General features: G+C 39.5%; 7 protein-coding genes across 7 annotated transcripts; 3 read left to right on the top strand and 4 right to left on the bottom strand.

The window, feature by feature from the left end:
- Window positions 1–12: 12 nt before the first annotated feature.
- Window positions 13–1,472, bottom strand: TOT_030000532 (uncharacterized protein; the record flags this gene model as incomplete). The annotated part of the gene is made up of 7 exons (XM_009693275.1): window positions 13–181; window positions 352–470; window positions 506–747; window positions 778–881; window positions 928–1,030; window positions 1,112–1,312; window positions 1,352–1,472. 7 exons carry the CDS (start codon window positions 1,470–1,472, stop codon window positions 13–15), a joined length of 1,059 nt encoding a protein of 352 aa, XP_009691570.1.
- Window positions 1,473–1,669: 197 nt separating this feature from the next.
- TOT_030000531 (uncharacterized protein) lies at window positions 1,670–5,001 on the top strand (the record flags this gene model as incomplete). The annotated part of the gene is made up of 14 exons (XM_009693274.1): window positions 1,670–2,225; window positions 2,255–2,406; window positions 2,437–2,642; window positions 2,674–2,793; window positions 2,866–3,041; window positions 3,170–3,272; window positions 3,301–3,371; window positions 3,402–3,489; window positions 3,649–3,754; window positions 3,787–4,195; window positions 4,262–4,404; window positions 4,477–4,553; window positions 4,677–4,719; window positions 4,792–5,001. 14 exons carry the CDS (start codon window positions 1,670–1,672, stop codon window positions 4,999–5,001), a joined length of 2,460 nt encoding a protein of 819 aa, XP_009691569.1.
- Window positions 5,002–5,202: 201 nt separating this feature from the next.
- TOT_030000530 (uncharacterized protein) lies at window positions 5,203–6,073 on the bottom strand (the record flags this gene model as incomplete). Its single annotated transcript, XM_009693273.1, has 4 exons — window positions 5,203–5,367; window positions 5,422–5,585; window positions 5,623–5,683; window positions 5,714–6,073. The coding sequence occupies 4 exons, from the start codon at window positions 6,071–6,073 to the stop codon at window positions 5,203–5,205; spliced, it is 750 nt and encodes a 249-aa protein (XP_009691568.1).
- Window positions 6,074–6,184: 111 nt separating this feature from the next.
- Window positions 6,185–9,480, bottom strand: TOT_030000529 (uncharacterized protein; the record flags this gene model as incomplete). Its single annotated transcript, XM_009693272.1, has 12 exons — window positions 6,185–6,493; window positions 6,531–6,764; window positions 7,181–7,316; window positions 7,354–7,517; window positions 7,567–7,669; window positions 7,721–7,803; window positions 7,838–8,066; window positions 8,117–8,196; window positions 8,342–8,472; window positions 8,559–8,680; window positions 8,713–9,045; window positions 9,077–9,480. 12 exons carry the CDS (start codon window positions 9,478–9,480, stop codon window positions 6,185–6,187), a joined length of 2,328 nt encoding a protein of 775 aa, XP_009691567.1.
- Window positions 9,481–9,498: 18 nt separating this feature from the next.
- Window positions 9,499–10,101, bottom strand: TOT_030000528 (uncharacterized protein; the record flags this gene model as incomplete). The annotated part of the gene is made up of 1 exon (XM_009693271.1): window positions 9,499–10,101. The coding sequence occupies one exon, from the start codon at window positions 10,099–10,101 to the stop codon at window positions 9,499–9,501; it is 603 nt and encodes a 200-aa protein (XP_009691566.1).
- Window positions 10,102–10,317: 216 nt separating this feature from the next.
- On the top strand, window positions 10,318–11,574 carry TOT_030000527 (conserved hypothetical protein; the record flags this gene model as incomplete). The annotated part of the gene is made up of 8 exons (XM_009693270.1): window positions 10,318–10,438; window positions 10,526–10,636; window positions 10,809–10,885; window positions 10,922–11,002; window positions 11,041–11,132; window positions 11,162–11,232; window positions 11,264–11,346; window positions 11,551–11,574. The coding sequence occupies 8 exons, from the start codon at window positions 10,318–10,320 to the stop codon at window positions 11,572–11,574; spliced, it is 660 nt and encodes a 219-aa protein (XP_009691565.1).
- An 88-nt stretch (window positions 11,575–11,662) lies between these two features.
- On the top strand, window positions 11,663–15,160 carry TOT_030000526 (conserved hypothetical protein; the record flags this gene model as incomplete). Its single annotated transcript, XM_009693269.1, has 7 exons — window positions 11,663–13,366; window positions 13,410–13,519; window positions 13,556–13,642; window positions 13,743–14,284; window positions 14,384–14,609; window positions 14,640–14,821; window positions 14,853–15,160. 7 exons carry the CDS (start codon window positions 11,663–11,665, stop codon window positions 15,158–15,160), a joined length of 3,159 nt encoding a protein of 1,052 aa, XP_009691564.1.
- Between the last annotated feature and the right edge of the window lie 194 nt (window positions 15,161–15,354).

The raw sequence follows: 15,354 nt of genomic DNA, 5'->3' as shown, positions 1-15,354 counted from the left end.
ACATAATGTGAGTTATGTTGACCTGGAGTATGGAAAGTCGGACCAATGAATCAGTAAATTTGACACACCTGCGATTCTAGAGGACATTAGCATAGCCATGATCTTATCCTTCAAATGCTTATTGAATAAATTACCATTAAAGTAGAGGTCATCACACCCATTATTTACATGATGGTATAGCCTAAATTTACGTTAGAAACTCATAATTGCGGCAAATGGTTGTTTAACTGCACATTGACACCAATATATATCCATTTATTTACCTATAAATATATCTAATCATCTATCCGCCTATCATTGTATCTATTTATTCATCCACCAACTTATCGTACTAATTTACGTGACACGTACCTCTTCATTAATTCGAAGACGTACACGTCGAATTTAAAATACAACCTGTTCGAAAACTTATTTTCAATTTCGGATAGTTTCGAGAAAATATCTTCACCGAAATGCTCTTTGCATATTTCCTATACACACATATATAAACACCCATTTAACGTACTGCTATTATTCTACACCTGGGATCTCTCCTATTAAATGTGATTTCATCTAGTGGGAATTTTAAGTTGTTGTTAAATTCAAATGATTTTAGCACTTCTTGAAGCTGCTTATCTGTCAATTCTTTTAAGACCAGGTATGAATTCAAAGTTTCCATTGCGTATTTGTGCGTGGCAGATGCACATATTAGGCCTGAAAAGGTACTTCCTCCCTCAGAAATGCATATTCTGCAGCTGTACGATGCGCCTATAATTCAATATCTTACTTTTAAGGTACTTGTCAGCCCGTGCTCCATGTAGATTGTGAATACCGCGTTCAGCAACTTAGAAACCGATTCGTCAAGCTGATTGCAATTATTATCATCTATCGAATGCTCTAACCTCTGGTTCTCCGTTAAACAATACACCTTTTGCAAAACTCGTAAACGGGTCTTCCGAATCTAACTTATATTTTACACCAGCAAAATATCTTTCGCTGAGAATGCCTAAGCACTGCCCAAAAATATGCCCATATTCCCGGTCGAAGTTGCCTCCACTATTCAGGTTCATTAGCGCAAACGAGCTTGTTAAAAAATCCTAAAATACGTTCTTTAGGACTCCGGAGCTTACACAGATGTTAATATTAGCAGGAATTGCGGCATTCAAGTTCCTGATCATGGCCGGAATATCTTTCATTCCCGTTTTAATCTTATTGGCAAACTCAGCATCCTGCTTTTTTGATGGAAGATCCGAGTTTAATAGGAGATAAAAGTTATCCAAAAACTTATTCCTAGTTGCCAACTTGCTCAGAGGGTAACCGCGGTAGTAAATATCTGAAATAGGTTTTTTATCATGAATTGTTCGTAACTAACCGTTGTTTATGAACGGAGAATATATCTCTGTTTCTACACATACTATTTGTTCGTGTTTGTGCTTTCCAACAATATTTCTACTTGTATTTAGGAATCTCCTAAATTTCAGCAAATTATACATTGCTTAAGGTTCAATAGTTACGTTTATCTACATTCTACAACTATGTTACTGGTTTATGCCAACATTTTTGAATTGTTGGCCACACATACCTACTAACACAAAACTATATAGTATCCATTTTACTTTTAAAAATTATGAAATATAAATAGAATTATTGTTTAGAATGTTTAAAATAAACGTAGTTGCTTTTTTATCTAATGTGTAATATTAGAAGGTTCGGTATCCTCTTTATAATTTTTAACACACTGATCTCTTCTTCATTTGGATATAAATTTATAAATTTACACAATGCTGCCAATTTAGACTTCGTTAGAAACAATAATTTACTAAAACCGGACACACATAGCAGGTTTAGACTTAATGCCGACTCTGAGTTTGACAGTAAACCCAAAGAGCTATTCTCTGATACATTATCAAACCCCGTATACGAAAAGGGTGTATCCACCAGTATACACAAGAAGCCTTTCAAGCCTCAAAACAAGAATTTGTTGAAGAATTTGGGAAAATTACACTACGAGGGTGTGCTAAATCAGATACAGAATATAGTTGACCTGAGGGTTGAAGATGAAAAGGGAACAAAATCGGAAAAATTAAAGAATAAATTAGACAAATTCAACAACGAAACTGACAAACAAGTCATTTCCAAAGTCAATGAATTAAAAAAATGTATAATATACAATCAATTGAGAACGATAAATCGCAAGAACAACTTAAAAACTGAGCGAGTGCTAAGAACAAACGACTTCATAGACGGTAAGCTTGTGAACATCTAATGATTCTAGGTATGTATTACAGGAGGTTGGGGGAATCGGATTTTGCAGTCAGCCAACTGTGCGTTGGAACGTCAATGTATGACAATCCGGAGTTGATAGACCCTGAGCACTCAGTGGAGATAATGGAAACGGCACTGAAGAGATACGGGATAAACTACTTTGTAAGAGCACGAGTTGTTATGTATTGATAGGACACGTGTGAATATGACCCATATCCATATGAGCCAAGGAGTTATCTGGAGGGCCATCACAGAACTCTCAGAAAGTTCATTAGATTGGCCGGAAGGGAAAACGTGATACTGTCCGGAAGGATATCATCCAGTAACTTAGGAAAACACAAGACCTCGGGAAGATTCTTGTCATGGGTGAGAGGTAGTATCATGTCGCCGCCAAGCGTGTAAGAACTTTGGCCTCACTTGGAAGTTTAGGAAAACCATTGAAAAAGCAGTCGACAAACTGCTGACCAGTCTGGGCACGGATTACCTGGATGTACTGTCGTTCGTGTACCCGTACCGCTACGTGCCGCTATCGCACCTGGGAGAGGACACGTACTGCTGGTCACGCGAGCGAGGAGGGGACCAGAAGTGCGAAGAAGTGATACAGGACGACTACCTGGACAGACAAATAGATATATTCAACCAGCTCGTGTCCAAGGGGAAGGTGAGGAGTGTAGGCCTGTCGAACGAGACCACTTGGGGGATTTACCAAATGAAGTACCACAAAAGTCGCAAATTTAAGCTGGTGTGCAACCAGAGGATGTACAACCTCCTACATCGCAACGAAGTGGAGTCAAGCGGTAAAATAATAGAGTCCATATTAGATTACAGATAACATGAAACCATAATTTAGATAGATACGTTAATAAATATTTCAGTGGAATATATAGAAACGCGGTGATTAGCAGTGGTAAATGTAAATATTTAGGCCTGGTGGAAGCAAGCCTGAAGGAGCACTTCAACTGTCCAATAGTGGCTTACGCGACGCTGGCAGGAGGAATATTAACGGGGAAGTACATCGACCCAGAGAGGTACGCACCTAGGAGACATATTAGATAGGTTTAACCCGTACGGAGCGGACAAGATTAAGTCGAAGGTGAATGTCGTTGACGATCAGATGCCCGATGACTGTAAGTTGGTGAACCACTAGATGCGTTTAGATGAGGTGCCTGAGGACTACGGATACTTGGACTACGGGCCGTCCAACTCACGCTGCAACCTCTTTCCAGAAACTTATCACACTCACAGGTATTCCGTTCACAACCATTTGTTGTTATCGTTGTTGCTTATTATTGTTGTTATCGTTGTTGCTTATTATTGTTGTTATCGTTGTTGCTTATTATTGATGTCATTGTTGTTGCTTATTATTGTTATCGTTGTTGCTGATCATTGATTATTTGACTGTAGGACTGTTTGGTGCCAGCACGCCACAGCAGAATATTTGAAGCTGGCCAGGACGTATGGACTGACGCTGTCGCAAATGGCGCTCGCCTGGTGTTATACAAGGCCCTTTGTAGGTTTACAAGAATTAAGATTCACTTTCAGATCGCAAGCACAATTATAGCCCCTAGAAGCATCGGACAGCTTCACGAGAGCATATCTGCCCTGAACTACCCGTTTTCGAAGACTCTCGAGGATGACATCCACGAGATATTCCTGAGGTACAGAGCCCCGACGATGTGCGGGCCTCAAATCCTCACGAAGATAGATGAAGAGTACCCACTAACAGTGTCGCAAAACGACATTGTCAAAAAGGGCTCGGTGCCCATTTGGAGCGGAGGGTCGCACTGGGACCTGGAAAATGTCCCACCACTGGATAAGATAGCCCTGGAGAAGAGACGGAGAGACGAGTTTATTGACATTAAGAGGATTTTTGGACTCCTGGATAAGCCTAACGACAGAAATTGGATGAATTACAGGTGCTGGGTTGAACGCATCAATGAAGGGCTGCCAGGTATGATAGTGCGATTATTCATGGGAAGTAGTTTCAGTAACTGTGCTAATGGCATGTTTAATTTAGGGGAATACTTCGCAGTAAAGGAAAGTAAACTGTTCTCCTGGGACACGATGAAGCTGGACGGCCTAACACTGGTGAACAAGACTCCTGAGGAAGTTAAGAGGGACGACACGTCCGATTTCCACTTCTACTGGAAGGGCGGCAAGGTGCTTTGTTATTTATTTTTCTACTCATCGGCACACTTATTTATTCACTCGGTTATCTAATGGCCCTTTTAGGTTTATGTTGGTCCTACCAGTGAAGCCATTTATAGCTTCTACAAGGACAGGGAGGCACAGTATAATGTCATGCAGCAGTACGTTAAATAATTAAATAGACAGAAACATATAAACTTATGCCGGTAAATATCTCTTTGTTTGTTAGTTTGCTTATTTATTTAATCTGTTAATTTATTTTGTGTTTTAAATGACAATTGTAGGCGTGAAATAAGTTTTATGCGCGGGATGGATAAAGAGGCTTTGGTGAGTAATTGCCATTTCTGGTCTAACTTTAGTCTAACTTAGCCTAGTACACTTCTCCTAACTTTGAATTAGGATCCGGATGCCATGATCTGGTCCCGTGTTGACGCCGACTTGGTCTACAAGACACTCATGGAGACCCACGGCATCGACGTGCTCAGTCAGGACCTTGAGGACCTGCTCTCTGAACACTCCCTGGACACCACGAAGCTCACCGAGGCCGAGAGGAAGTGCGAAAAGTTTGCATACTTTAACAGACACGCGGACAAGGTTAAATCACATTAGGTGCTTGCACATTCTGTAAAGACCTTACATATTATTTCAATTGGTTACACAGGCTCTAAAGACCTTACATATTATTTTAATTGGTTACACAGGCTCTAAAGACCTTACATATTATTTCAATTGGTTACACAGGTTGTAAACAGTTTGATTTTAAACAAGCCCTTATTAATCAGTCGTTTTAAACCAAATCCTTGGAATTTACTATTTTACATCCACTGTGCCCTGGTTGACCGTGGCTATCTCCTCCTCGCTTATGCTTCTGAACCAGCTTCTGTACGGCGACTTGTAGAAGTCGTCCAGCACTGCGACTCCGTCGGGGCTACCTGATGCAAGGGCGCCGCTGCCCCTGGCTGGTGCGTTTCCGCCCTCGTGTGGCGACTTGCCGAACGCGGCTGGCCCGGCGCCTCCCTTCTTCGATACGAGCTTGCACCTGCTGAACGATATCGAAGGCACGTACTTGGCGGTGGAAAAGGCCCTCTTCTGCTCCACGCCGAGCCTCGAGGCCTCGCAGTCTTCCGACCCCGGGCCCAGCATCTGGTTGTTCACGAGCACGGCCAGGTCCGATCCGACGGAAACCATGGATCCTGCGTCAATTTATTGTCTGCGTTACGACACCCTTACCTTCTTGGTTCACGCTCTCGATCATCGTGCCGGCCAGTCGCGAGTACACCTTTCCGAAAACCTGCGAGTTTCTCATTTTGCTCCAGCTTACCAGGTCCGTCTCTATTATACATATTAGGTCGTCCACGTTCACATAGTCCCCAGGCCTCTTCACCCACTTAAATATTTTACACTTATCTACGTTTTTTCCCATATTCGGGACCTTCACGACGTTTACTGACTCCGATTCCAGCGTCGAGCTCATTTTCGACATTACTCTCGCGAGGCTCATTTCAGCCCTTCCTGCTCCTTCCTCGGAGCTAAATTTGCGCACCTGGTTCCTGGCTAAGCGGTCAAAATTGCAACATCCTGCTGTTTTTTGAAAAGAGATTGACGCGTAGGCTCTTGTGAGCGCTGCAGCACTCAGTAGTCTGGAATCCAAGGCTAACCTGGCTCTTGAGAACAACGCCATTTATTATACAATTTTTTCTGATGGCACTTTTTAATTTTACTAAATATATAGTGTATATTTACTCTTTGCACTGAGCACAATATTACTCCATTATACACACCTTCGCCTTCGTCACTTCAATTTTTCGTAAATTTGCCTGTAAAACGACAAATACCGGTAGTTATCTATTATCGAATCTGGTTCCTGAACACGTTTATTTGTTTTTGTGTTTACTTCGTTTTCGAAGCTCATCCCTATTTTGTTTACTGAATCCTCTATCTTCTTCTCGAATTCCTCCTTCAATTCCTTCCTTTCTTCTTCGCTTCCTAAAGATTCCACCTTTTCGTGCGCCTGTGCTCTTTTATTTATTCTTTTTACACTTACTTCCATTATTTGTTCCAGTTGATCTTCCTCCCTTTTACTGATCATTTTTTCGAACTTCTACATTTACAGTTACATTTTATTTATTTTTTATTACCTCTTTTCCGTATTTCATTACAAATAGGCACTTAGCTCTCTTTTTATCGTCCAGCAGTGTGCTGTAGTATGTGTTCACCAAACTCGAGTTCGAGGTTATCAGATCCAGTTCGTCAGGGCTCTTATTCGCGTGCTTGTCCGGATGCAACATGAACTGGTACTGCTTATGCTTTTGGCTCAGCAGGTTCTTATCTATGTTGTACTTCTCTCGCCTACAATCCCATGTCACTTCTTCCTACTTACATCTTAAACAGCCCGAATACGGTCATGTTTTTCAACATTCCTGGTTCTATTGGCCATTTACACTTCTACATTTTCCAAAATTTTGCACACATTCACTTACGTTACAGAAGAATCCCAGGATTCCCTCACTGTTCATTAAATTGTCGCATTTTTTACACTTAAACGTGCTACTACTCAGCCTTTTACTTGCTATACATATGTATTTACTTCTATTGTACACCTTTTTAAAATTACTTAAAATATACATAATGTTCCGTTAAATTTCTACTGATTAGTGTGTTTTAATCTTCTGTGTTGAGCTGGGTTCCTCTTTTCTTCCGGCTCTTTCCCAATTTTCTCTGAAATCTATTTGGAACAGTGGCGACTTCCTTTTCTACATTCGTTATTTTATCTATTCATCCAGCTTACATTGTTTTCCATCATCAACTTCTTGTCGTTTTCCGACAGCAACTCTTCTATTATCCAATCTGGTATCATACTTTCCACTTCTCTTCTCAGCTGATGGCACGCTTCCGGCACATACTCCGGAATGTTCGTCATGTTTCTACCAATTTATTTTTTCAATCTTACCCCTTGCTTACCCTTCTTCCGTTCCCTTGTTTGTCAGTGCGTCTGTTAGTGTGAACACCAACTTCTTAAACGACTTCCACTCTGATCTCGGCATTGTTGCCAGTATGAACTCCGTCATGTGCGTCCTCACTTTTGGCATTTTCATGTGAACTATGTTCGTTATTAGGTTCAAATCCTAATAGAATTTCCAGTTGAGTCAACTTGATTCATGTGTATAAAATTACCTCTGCGATATCTGCTTCCATCATGGACCTGATTGCTATTTGTATTATTGTCAGTATTGACAGCCACGGATTATTTTCTGGCCTCATTGACACTCCAGACTTCCTACATTCATGTTATGTTTTTTCATCAAGTCTAAATACTTTAACTGCATACTCAAACATCTCCGACTCCTTTCGTATCAGCAGCTTTATATACGACATAAAGTGCACGTCGTACTGATTCTTATTCGCTTCAACCTGTTAACGACATTATATTACTCCTTGTTCTCACCAGGTCATTTATATTTTCAAAATCGTTGATTGCCCAGTCACATATTTGCTTTATTTTCGCCAGCTGATACTGTTCATCCTTAAGTGTGTATATCTCTGCGTCTTTGTATATACTCAATACAAATTCATTTAAGTAACGCAACCTTTCCTTTTCTCTTTCACTTCTAATTCCATTATTTACTATGTAACTCCTCATTATCGTCGGATAATCTTCTGATATCAACAAATCCCTATTCCAATTTTATTAATATTTATCTATCTTCATCATTGTACTAGATACCTGTAATTATTGCAAATCGTTGATAGAACATCTGGAGTAGCTTCAAACAACTCATTTACCAACAAATTTAATCGTTTTGCCTAAAACCATTTACATTAATTTCTTACATATTGATTATGCTTACAGCTATTTAGTCAACTCTTATATCAATTTACGTTTATTCTGTCAACACCAATTTCTATTCAAATATATCCTAAATCCCTTGCAGTACTATTTATTACTTACGTTATTGTTCCATCTTTCTCTCAACTTTTCCTGCTGCGTCTTTGAGATTGAATGATACTTCCTAACCAACAATGACGTCTCCATGTTAGCTGGGTTATTCATTATTGCGTAGAAAGGATCCTCCGCCTTATCTGGAAATGCCATTAAATTATAACTCAATGATCTTTTTATTTACTATGTGATTATTATTAAAACTACCACTAATTTCTAATATTACCTATTATCGTTTTTGGCTCCATTTGACTTTCAAACCATGTATCTGTTGATTTTGATTTCGATATCTCTTCTTCTCTTTGCTTCTTCTCCTCCACTTGTCTGTTCAGACGTTCCATTGCATTTCTAAAAATCACATTAATCCTCTAATTACCTACTTAAACAAGTCTTCCATTTGCATCTCGTCTAGGCTTAAATTTTTCTTCAGATTCGATACTATTGTTTTTATTTGTTCCTTGGGTTTCTTCCTTTCAGTTACACTTATTGCTTCTGCCAACTTCGCTATGCTCATGTCGGTACTTGCTTTTTCATCAGCCTTCGCTTTCGACAACTCATTCTTCACTTCTTCACTTTGACTCAGGTCAATCCTCTTACCCTTCATTATTTCATCGAGCTTCTTATGATAATTCACATAATCTTCCAGGTTACTCACACTCAGTACCGCGTTTGATCCTGAGTAATCATACTCACTTTTAACCTTCGAGGTAGACCTACACTTAATTAAACCACTGCAGAACTCACATCAGCGTCAACAACTTGTTCACATCGTTCTCGAAGCAGCTGACGAGCGCGTTTATTGATTTGACCAGTCTGTCCTTCAAGTCTCTGCCGTAAGAGCCCTTGAGTATGTTCGTCTTCGGCCCATTTATTAGCACGAGTTCACTCGAATTTGCGTCTTCTTCACTTGTTTTTATCACCACCTTCATGTATTCATCGTAGTCCAGACCTAGGAATATCAGCTTATCCCCTGATGCTTCTGACAGGTAACTAAACTCCATTTCAGTTTTCGGCCTTCCGAACGGCACCATTTCGTCTGCTTCTCTCTTCATCCACCTAACGAACATCTCTCCCAGCTTCCTACTACCCACGTTTCTGAAAAACTTCGTGCAGTATATCCCGTGACTCTCAAGGCTAAATGTTTCCATTAATATTGTTTTCAATATTCACCTTCCGGGCTTCAGGATTTGCATTGAATCCGAGTTCCCATAATAATCCTTCAGTTGCACATTCTCATTAACCAGCACTCCAAACCACTCCTGTTGAAATTGTTGAGATTTTTTAAGTGTTATTTGGAGTTCAGATGTTCCTTTTTGTTCTTCCAAAGTCCAAAATGATTCGTCCACTTCAATTTTCCCCTTAAAATAAATATGAAATTGTGCACACACCTTAGTTTTTCCTTCAAATAAGGGTATTATACTCCCTTGCTTATCAACTTTTATAAAATCCTTTGTTAAATTTACTTTAATATGCGATGAGTCTATATTCGGCCCTAGAGATGATGAAATATATATATATTCATTCGTTTCTTTCCAGGAATATTTGTCTGTCAGTCCCCAACCAGAGTTTAAACTGAATTTTTGACTTCTAGGTATTTTAGGGTAATGTGTATTGATAAACAACAGCTTATTTTTACAGTTTGGAGGAGTATTAAGGTTCCTTCCAGGAACACATATTGAAATAACTACATTTTTAAGTAATAAAACGGTTATTAAAATAAAATAAGTTGACTCAAAGTTTGAAAATGGCAGATAATTAAAAGTATTCATTAAATGACAATAAAACCATTAAATCCATTTTTTACCAAATTAAAACAATTATATATCTTACAGAATATTAAATATTGCAATTTATGACTACAGAATACACAATAATTAATATTTGATTATCTGTGGGACAACATCATTATTAGTTGAGATTTACATTCTTTTTTTTTACACATTTTATAATTTTTTAGATTTTTAAAACAATGATCATATTTTCAAATGAATTATTTAACTTATTTTAGTATTTTCTTTTTCTATAAGATAAAACAAGTCATTTCTTCTTTACCTGATGTTGACAACAAGGTAAAGATTCCTGAAGCGCTCACTCCGGAGCAATATCGTAAGTTATTTATTAACTAATTTATCCAAATATTTTAAAGAACATCGACCTTTTACTTTTATTGATATCATACATTTGTGTGTACAGAAAAGGTTGATAAATTAGTAAATAATCAAGATTATATTGATTATGAACTAAAGGATCAGTTAAAAAGATTAGGAGAGCTTCATAGCTCAATCGGAAAATTAACGGGAAAGGGTATTTTACACAATTATTAGCAATTTTTATTATAGATACTAAGCTGGATGACAATCTGAGGTATTCATATGCATCGAATCCAATTAAACTCATTCATTAGATTCCATTCATTATTAAGTGATGATTCAATGATATTTGATGGTTCGCTACCTCAAATAAACATTTTTCATAGAGTCAACTGTTAATTCCATGGAGGCACCTGTAATATACTTGGAACCTCCACTAATATTGCCTAAAAGTCAGATTAAGGTACATACTTATAATAGAGAAAATGTTCATATCTAGACTGACGAGGAGGTGGAGAATTTCTTAAAAAAGGTTGGGCTTGAGGACGAGACTAACGACAAGTCCGACGATCCTTATAAGGTATTTATAAAGCAACATTCATAGAAACACCAATTCAGATTACCAACATCGATGATGCGAAGACCACAGAGAGTTCAATTAAATCCAAACTCGCCAAAATGAGAAAAACTAGAGAAGATATGTTTAAAAAGTTAGTTTCACGTGCAATAAAATCTTCAGAATGAGAACCTTATCAATTAAGATACCGGGAGATCCAGAAGCAACAAGAGAATTCAATAACTTGAAAATCGGTATTTACTTATAGTTCTAATAATATATTAGGTCTCAAGAAATTAGACGACGCCCTGGAAAATCAAATAAAAAAGCTAACTCAAGTTGAACATGTTAAAGCAGCTCTTATAGATGTAAATCACTCTTGTTTATATTATTTTATAGAAAAAGGGAGCTGGTTCAGATGCCATGGCAGGAGAAGAACAAATGGAAGAGCGAGAGGAGGAAATTGAAAATGAGGAGGAAAGAGAGGCGGAAGAAAATGGAGGAGAAGAGGAGGAACCAGAAAATGAAGACGATTTTTAATGTTAAAGTTAGTATAAAAAATGAATTATCAGTTGGTGAGTGGAATTTTGAGGTAGTGTGTAGCACCCACAACATCCGACTTAAATCCACATCTATTTTAATGTGTAACTTCTTTTTATATATTTCGCTTCAAATAATTTATACATGTTAGATCTCGATGTTAGTTCCGCCAAAAATAGGGGTGTAAATTCAAACACAGAACTTCTGTTAGAATCCTTGAACAATTTGCCAAAATACCTAGAAAATTGTCTAAAAGATCACATAAACAATTGTTTTCCGAATGGAACGACAACATTGCTGGATAATGAAGTATATAAGCTGAGTATACAGGAGTTTAACTCTCTATTTAAGCTGCCACACGATTCTTCAACGGAGTCCAGTAAAGAATCGACTTTTCACAGCAGTTTTATCAAATTTATCGCACGTCTAGAATCTGTAGATTTAGTTAAATGTACAATATTTAGAACATATCCTCTATTGAGGAACATACTGATAGTAGTTGAGGCACACATCCTATACACATTTAAGGGCCTGAACCACGAGACGTTTTCGTCTAAATTTTTTAAGTTCCTGCTTGAAAATGATAGGTTTTGTTACGTTCTGGACTCGTTTTACAGAGAGAACAGGATACGAGTGTCCACCCATGAAGCTATGAAGGGCTTTAACTACGGCTCCTTCCTACTTGAAACATCACTCAGGGCACTGGAGTTGGTTTGCAGCACCTTATCGGAAAACAATAAGGCACACGAGAATGGGCCGACGAGCGAACACGAGCTGCTGGAGTTTTTTATCATATTCAACTATATGCAGAGAATTTTGGCTCAGTTTTTAGTGCTCGCTATTCTGAAGAACGGAGAGATGAACCAGAACAGAGGCCAGAAGAGGGATGCCTGTGCCACCAAACAGGACGTCAACGGAGAATATGGGAAGAACGAAAAGATCATAAAGATGAGTCTGTCGACGCTGAGAGCGCCAAAGTACGTCAGAGAACATAAGTTCATAAACAAGTGGTCCCTGTACTTCTTTATGCCGATCTACCACGTATTGTCAGCAGGGTTCTCAGCGACGACGGAGTATGACTCGATAAGCAATCAGCTACTGGAGGCGTTAGTGGAGTCTCTCAACAACTTTGCACCTCTGTTGTGGCTGGAGCCCTCGAAGGCGCTGAACAACCTGGAAAACTTGCTGCTTCTGCACTCAATAAACCTGTTGAAGTTAAACGAAGTCGTTAGCGATCACTCGACGTCACTGTACAACCAAATCGTGGGAAACATGGTGTCCAAGAAGAACGAGAAGTCTAACAAGTCTAACCCGCTCTCAAGCAACGCATCTTCGAGGGACCTGACGACCTATTTCCAGAAGAATCAAATGAAGGCGGGCCTGACAGAGTACTCTAAGTTTCTGGAAACGCTGGTTAAGTTTAACCTGAATTTCCTGAACAGACTGAAGAACGAGAAGGACACGAGTGTGTTTTACAGCTCAATAAACACGCTGTCAAACTTCATATCTAACGTCGTGCGCATAATACTCCTCACCGACGGAATGGAGTACCTGAGTAGGAAGAACCCGAACTCGGAAATGCAATTCTTCCTCAAGTTCAGCATAGAAAAGTTGTGGAACCTCTCAGTATCTATACTACAACGCTTCCCTTTCACCGTGATTAACGCGCTCTTCTATTACCTGGGCAGCCAGTTCAACAAGGAAAACGTGCTGGCGCAGATATACGTTTTCAACGCAATTGACAGCTCACAGCTGAAGCCAGAGGAGTATTTAAGCTACATTAAGATGCTGGACTATGTGCTGGACAACTCTAAGAATCTGTTCGTTAACCCAGTTTCGTTTGAAAACGTAAGTTGAGCCTTTAACCAATAGTAGCAGCAACCACGTTTAGGCCAAGAAAAACTCGAAGAGGTTGAAGTTTAAGTACCTGTCGATTAAATTCTCTGAAATTTGTACAATATTTGTGAATGAATTGGTTTCAAACACCGACAACAGATCAGGGTAACTTTAAGCAACCACACACATAACCATTTGTAGAATGGTCGAATTGTTCGCCTCATGGTGCTACTCTACAAACGTATATCACACTCTGCTTTCGAAGCAGCTTTGTAACTTCGTAATAAGGTCAGTTTAGCATTCAAGAGCACATGGGCTGTTGCTATATAGCCAAACCCGTAGATTGGCAGATAGACTTTATAACAAATAACAAAATAAACATATTCAGGCTGATAGAGGCCAAGACTGCCTATGTACACATCTCAAAATACGTTTTGGATATTGTCTTGGGATTGTGCTTTTTCACCCATTTTGATAAGTTTAATGATAATAGTGTGAATACGTATAGCAAGATTAACAATTTCGATTCCAGTGATGAAGCAGAAGAAAGGAGTGACGACGACGATGTCGAAGATCTCGACGGTGAGGACGAAGAGGATAAAGAGGAAGATTACACGTTCACAATTGACCCGCACCAGCTGAACGCATTTAATTATATAACAATCCTATCGAATTCGGGAGTCATATTGACGTGGCTGATGGAAAATGTGACATTACCGTACACCTGTGCATTTGTGGAATCACTGAGAACTTTGCTCAAAGGCATACATGAGCAATGCAACTGTATCATATGTAAGTACCAGTGTTACTTCGCGGAACAATTAAACACACCCTGTTTTTGCTACGATAGCTTAATCGTTAACGGGAACCCCTCTATTTCCCACTACCTGGAGTTTATAAACGCAATAGCTACAAGTATAAATACGAGTGGTAGCGTGTCATCGGATGGTAAACAAGCAGATGCAACAGCAATTAAAACGACCAATAATACAACAGCAGGTGTAGTGACTGATGCAAAAATGGATTCAGATGCCAAATTGAAGAGTTTATCGGAATTTTTCATATCGACACTTATCGGCGTCCTGGAGCAACTAGTAACTGTGCTGAACAACTTACAAGATAATGAAAATTTAAAGTTGAACATAGCAATATTTAAAATAGCAACCAAGTTGACGAATGTGTCGGTGAGCATTGGACACGACGAGTCTAAAAGCGCGACGTATTCGAGTCTGATAAGTCTTTTCTGCGTGCTCGGGTAAGTCAGGTCACTCACGGCTGTGTTTAGGGCGCCGCAACTGCGTAAGACGAGAGATAGGACGAAGAGCAGGCTCTTCGCAGAGCTGCTGGGGATACTTAACAAGGTGCTCTCGAGGGACCAGAACGACGAGTTTCTAAACCTGCACAAGAGGCTGCTCGACATACTCGTCAAGAAGATGGAAAAGTATCCGCTTTTGCTGCTGCCGCTGGGTACGGATTAGGCCACTCATTTTATTCGCAGGATTCCACCGGAAAAACAACGAACTCTTGGTGAGGGACTACGCAGCTGCGATTCCGTCGATTCTGGACAACGCTACGAAGCTGGACTCGCACACAGCGAGGCTCCTATACAGCTACTACGTGTGGAAGTTCGCCAGGAACAACAACCTCGACGACAAGAACGGTGGATTCTCAAGGGACCTGGCGATCATGAGCACGGAGAACGAGCCGCACCTGGGAGTCATCGTTAACGTGTTCTTTATGCTCTCGCACAAGATCCAGGATGTTCCTTCGGAGGCAAAACAGGACTGGATTTTAAACTTCCAGTGAATTTTAAACGCACTGGACTAAAAATGGGCCAAAACCCCTTAATTTAGTAAAAAAAAATCTGATAGGTAAATATACCGACATGTGTAGTGTTGTGGCTCCTGGAGTCCATATGCTGTTTACACTCTTAACACAAGGCGTTTATAAACACACACTCATTACAAACCTGTTAACAAAATGGTTTTAATAGTATTTTT

Source organism: Theileria orientalis, chromosome 3, assembly GCF_000740895.1.
Source record: "Theileria orientalis strain Shintoku DNA, chromosome 3, complete genome".
Classification (NCBI taxonomy): Eukaryota; Apicomplexa; class Aconoidasida; order Piroplasmida; family Theileriidae; genus Theileria; species Theileria orientalis.
The sequence above is the reverse complement of the archived record's forward strand: the minus strand, read 5'-3'. Positions and strand labels throughout refer to the sequence as shown.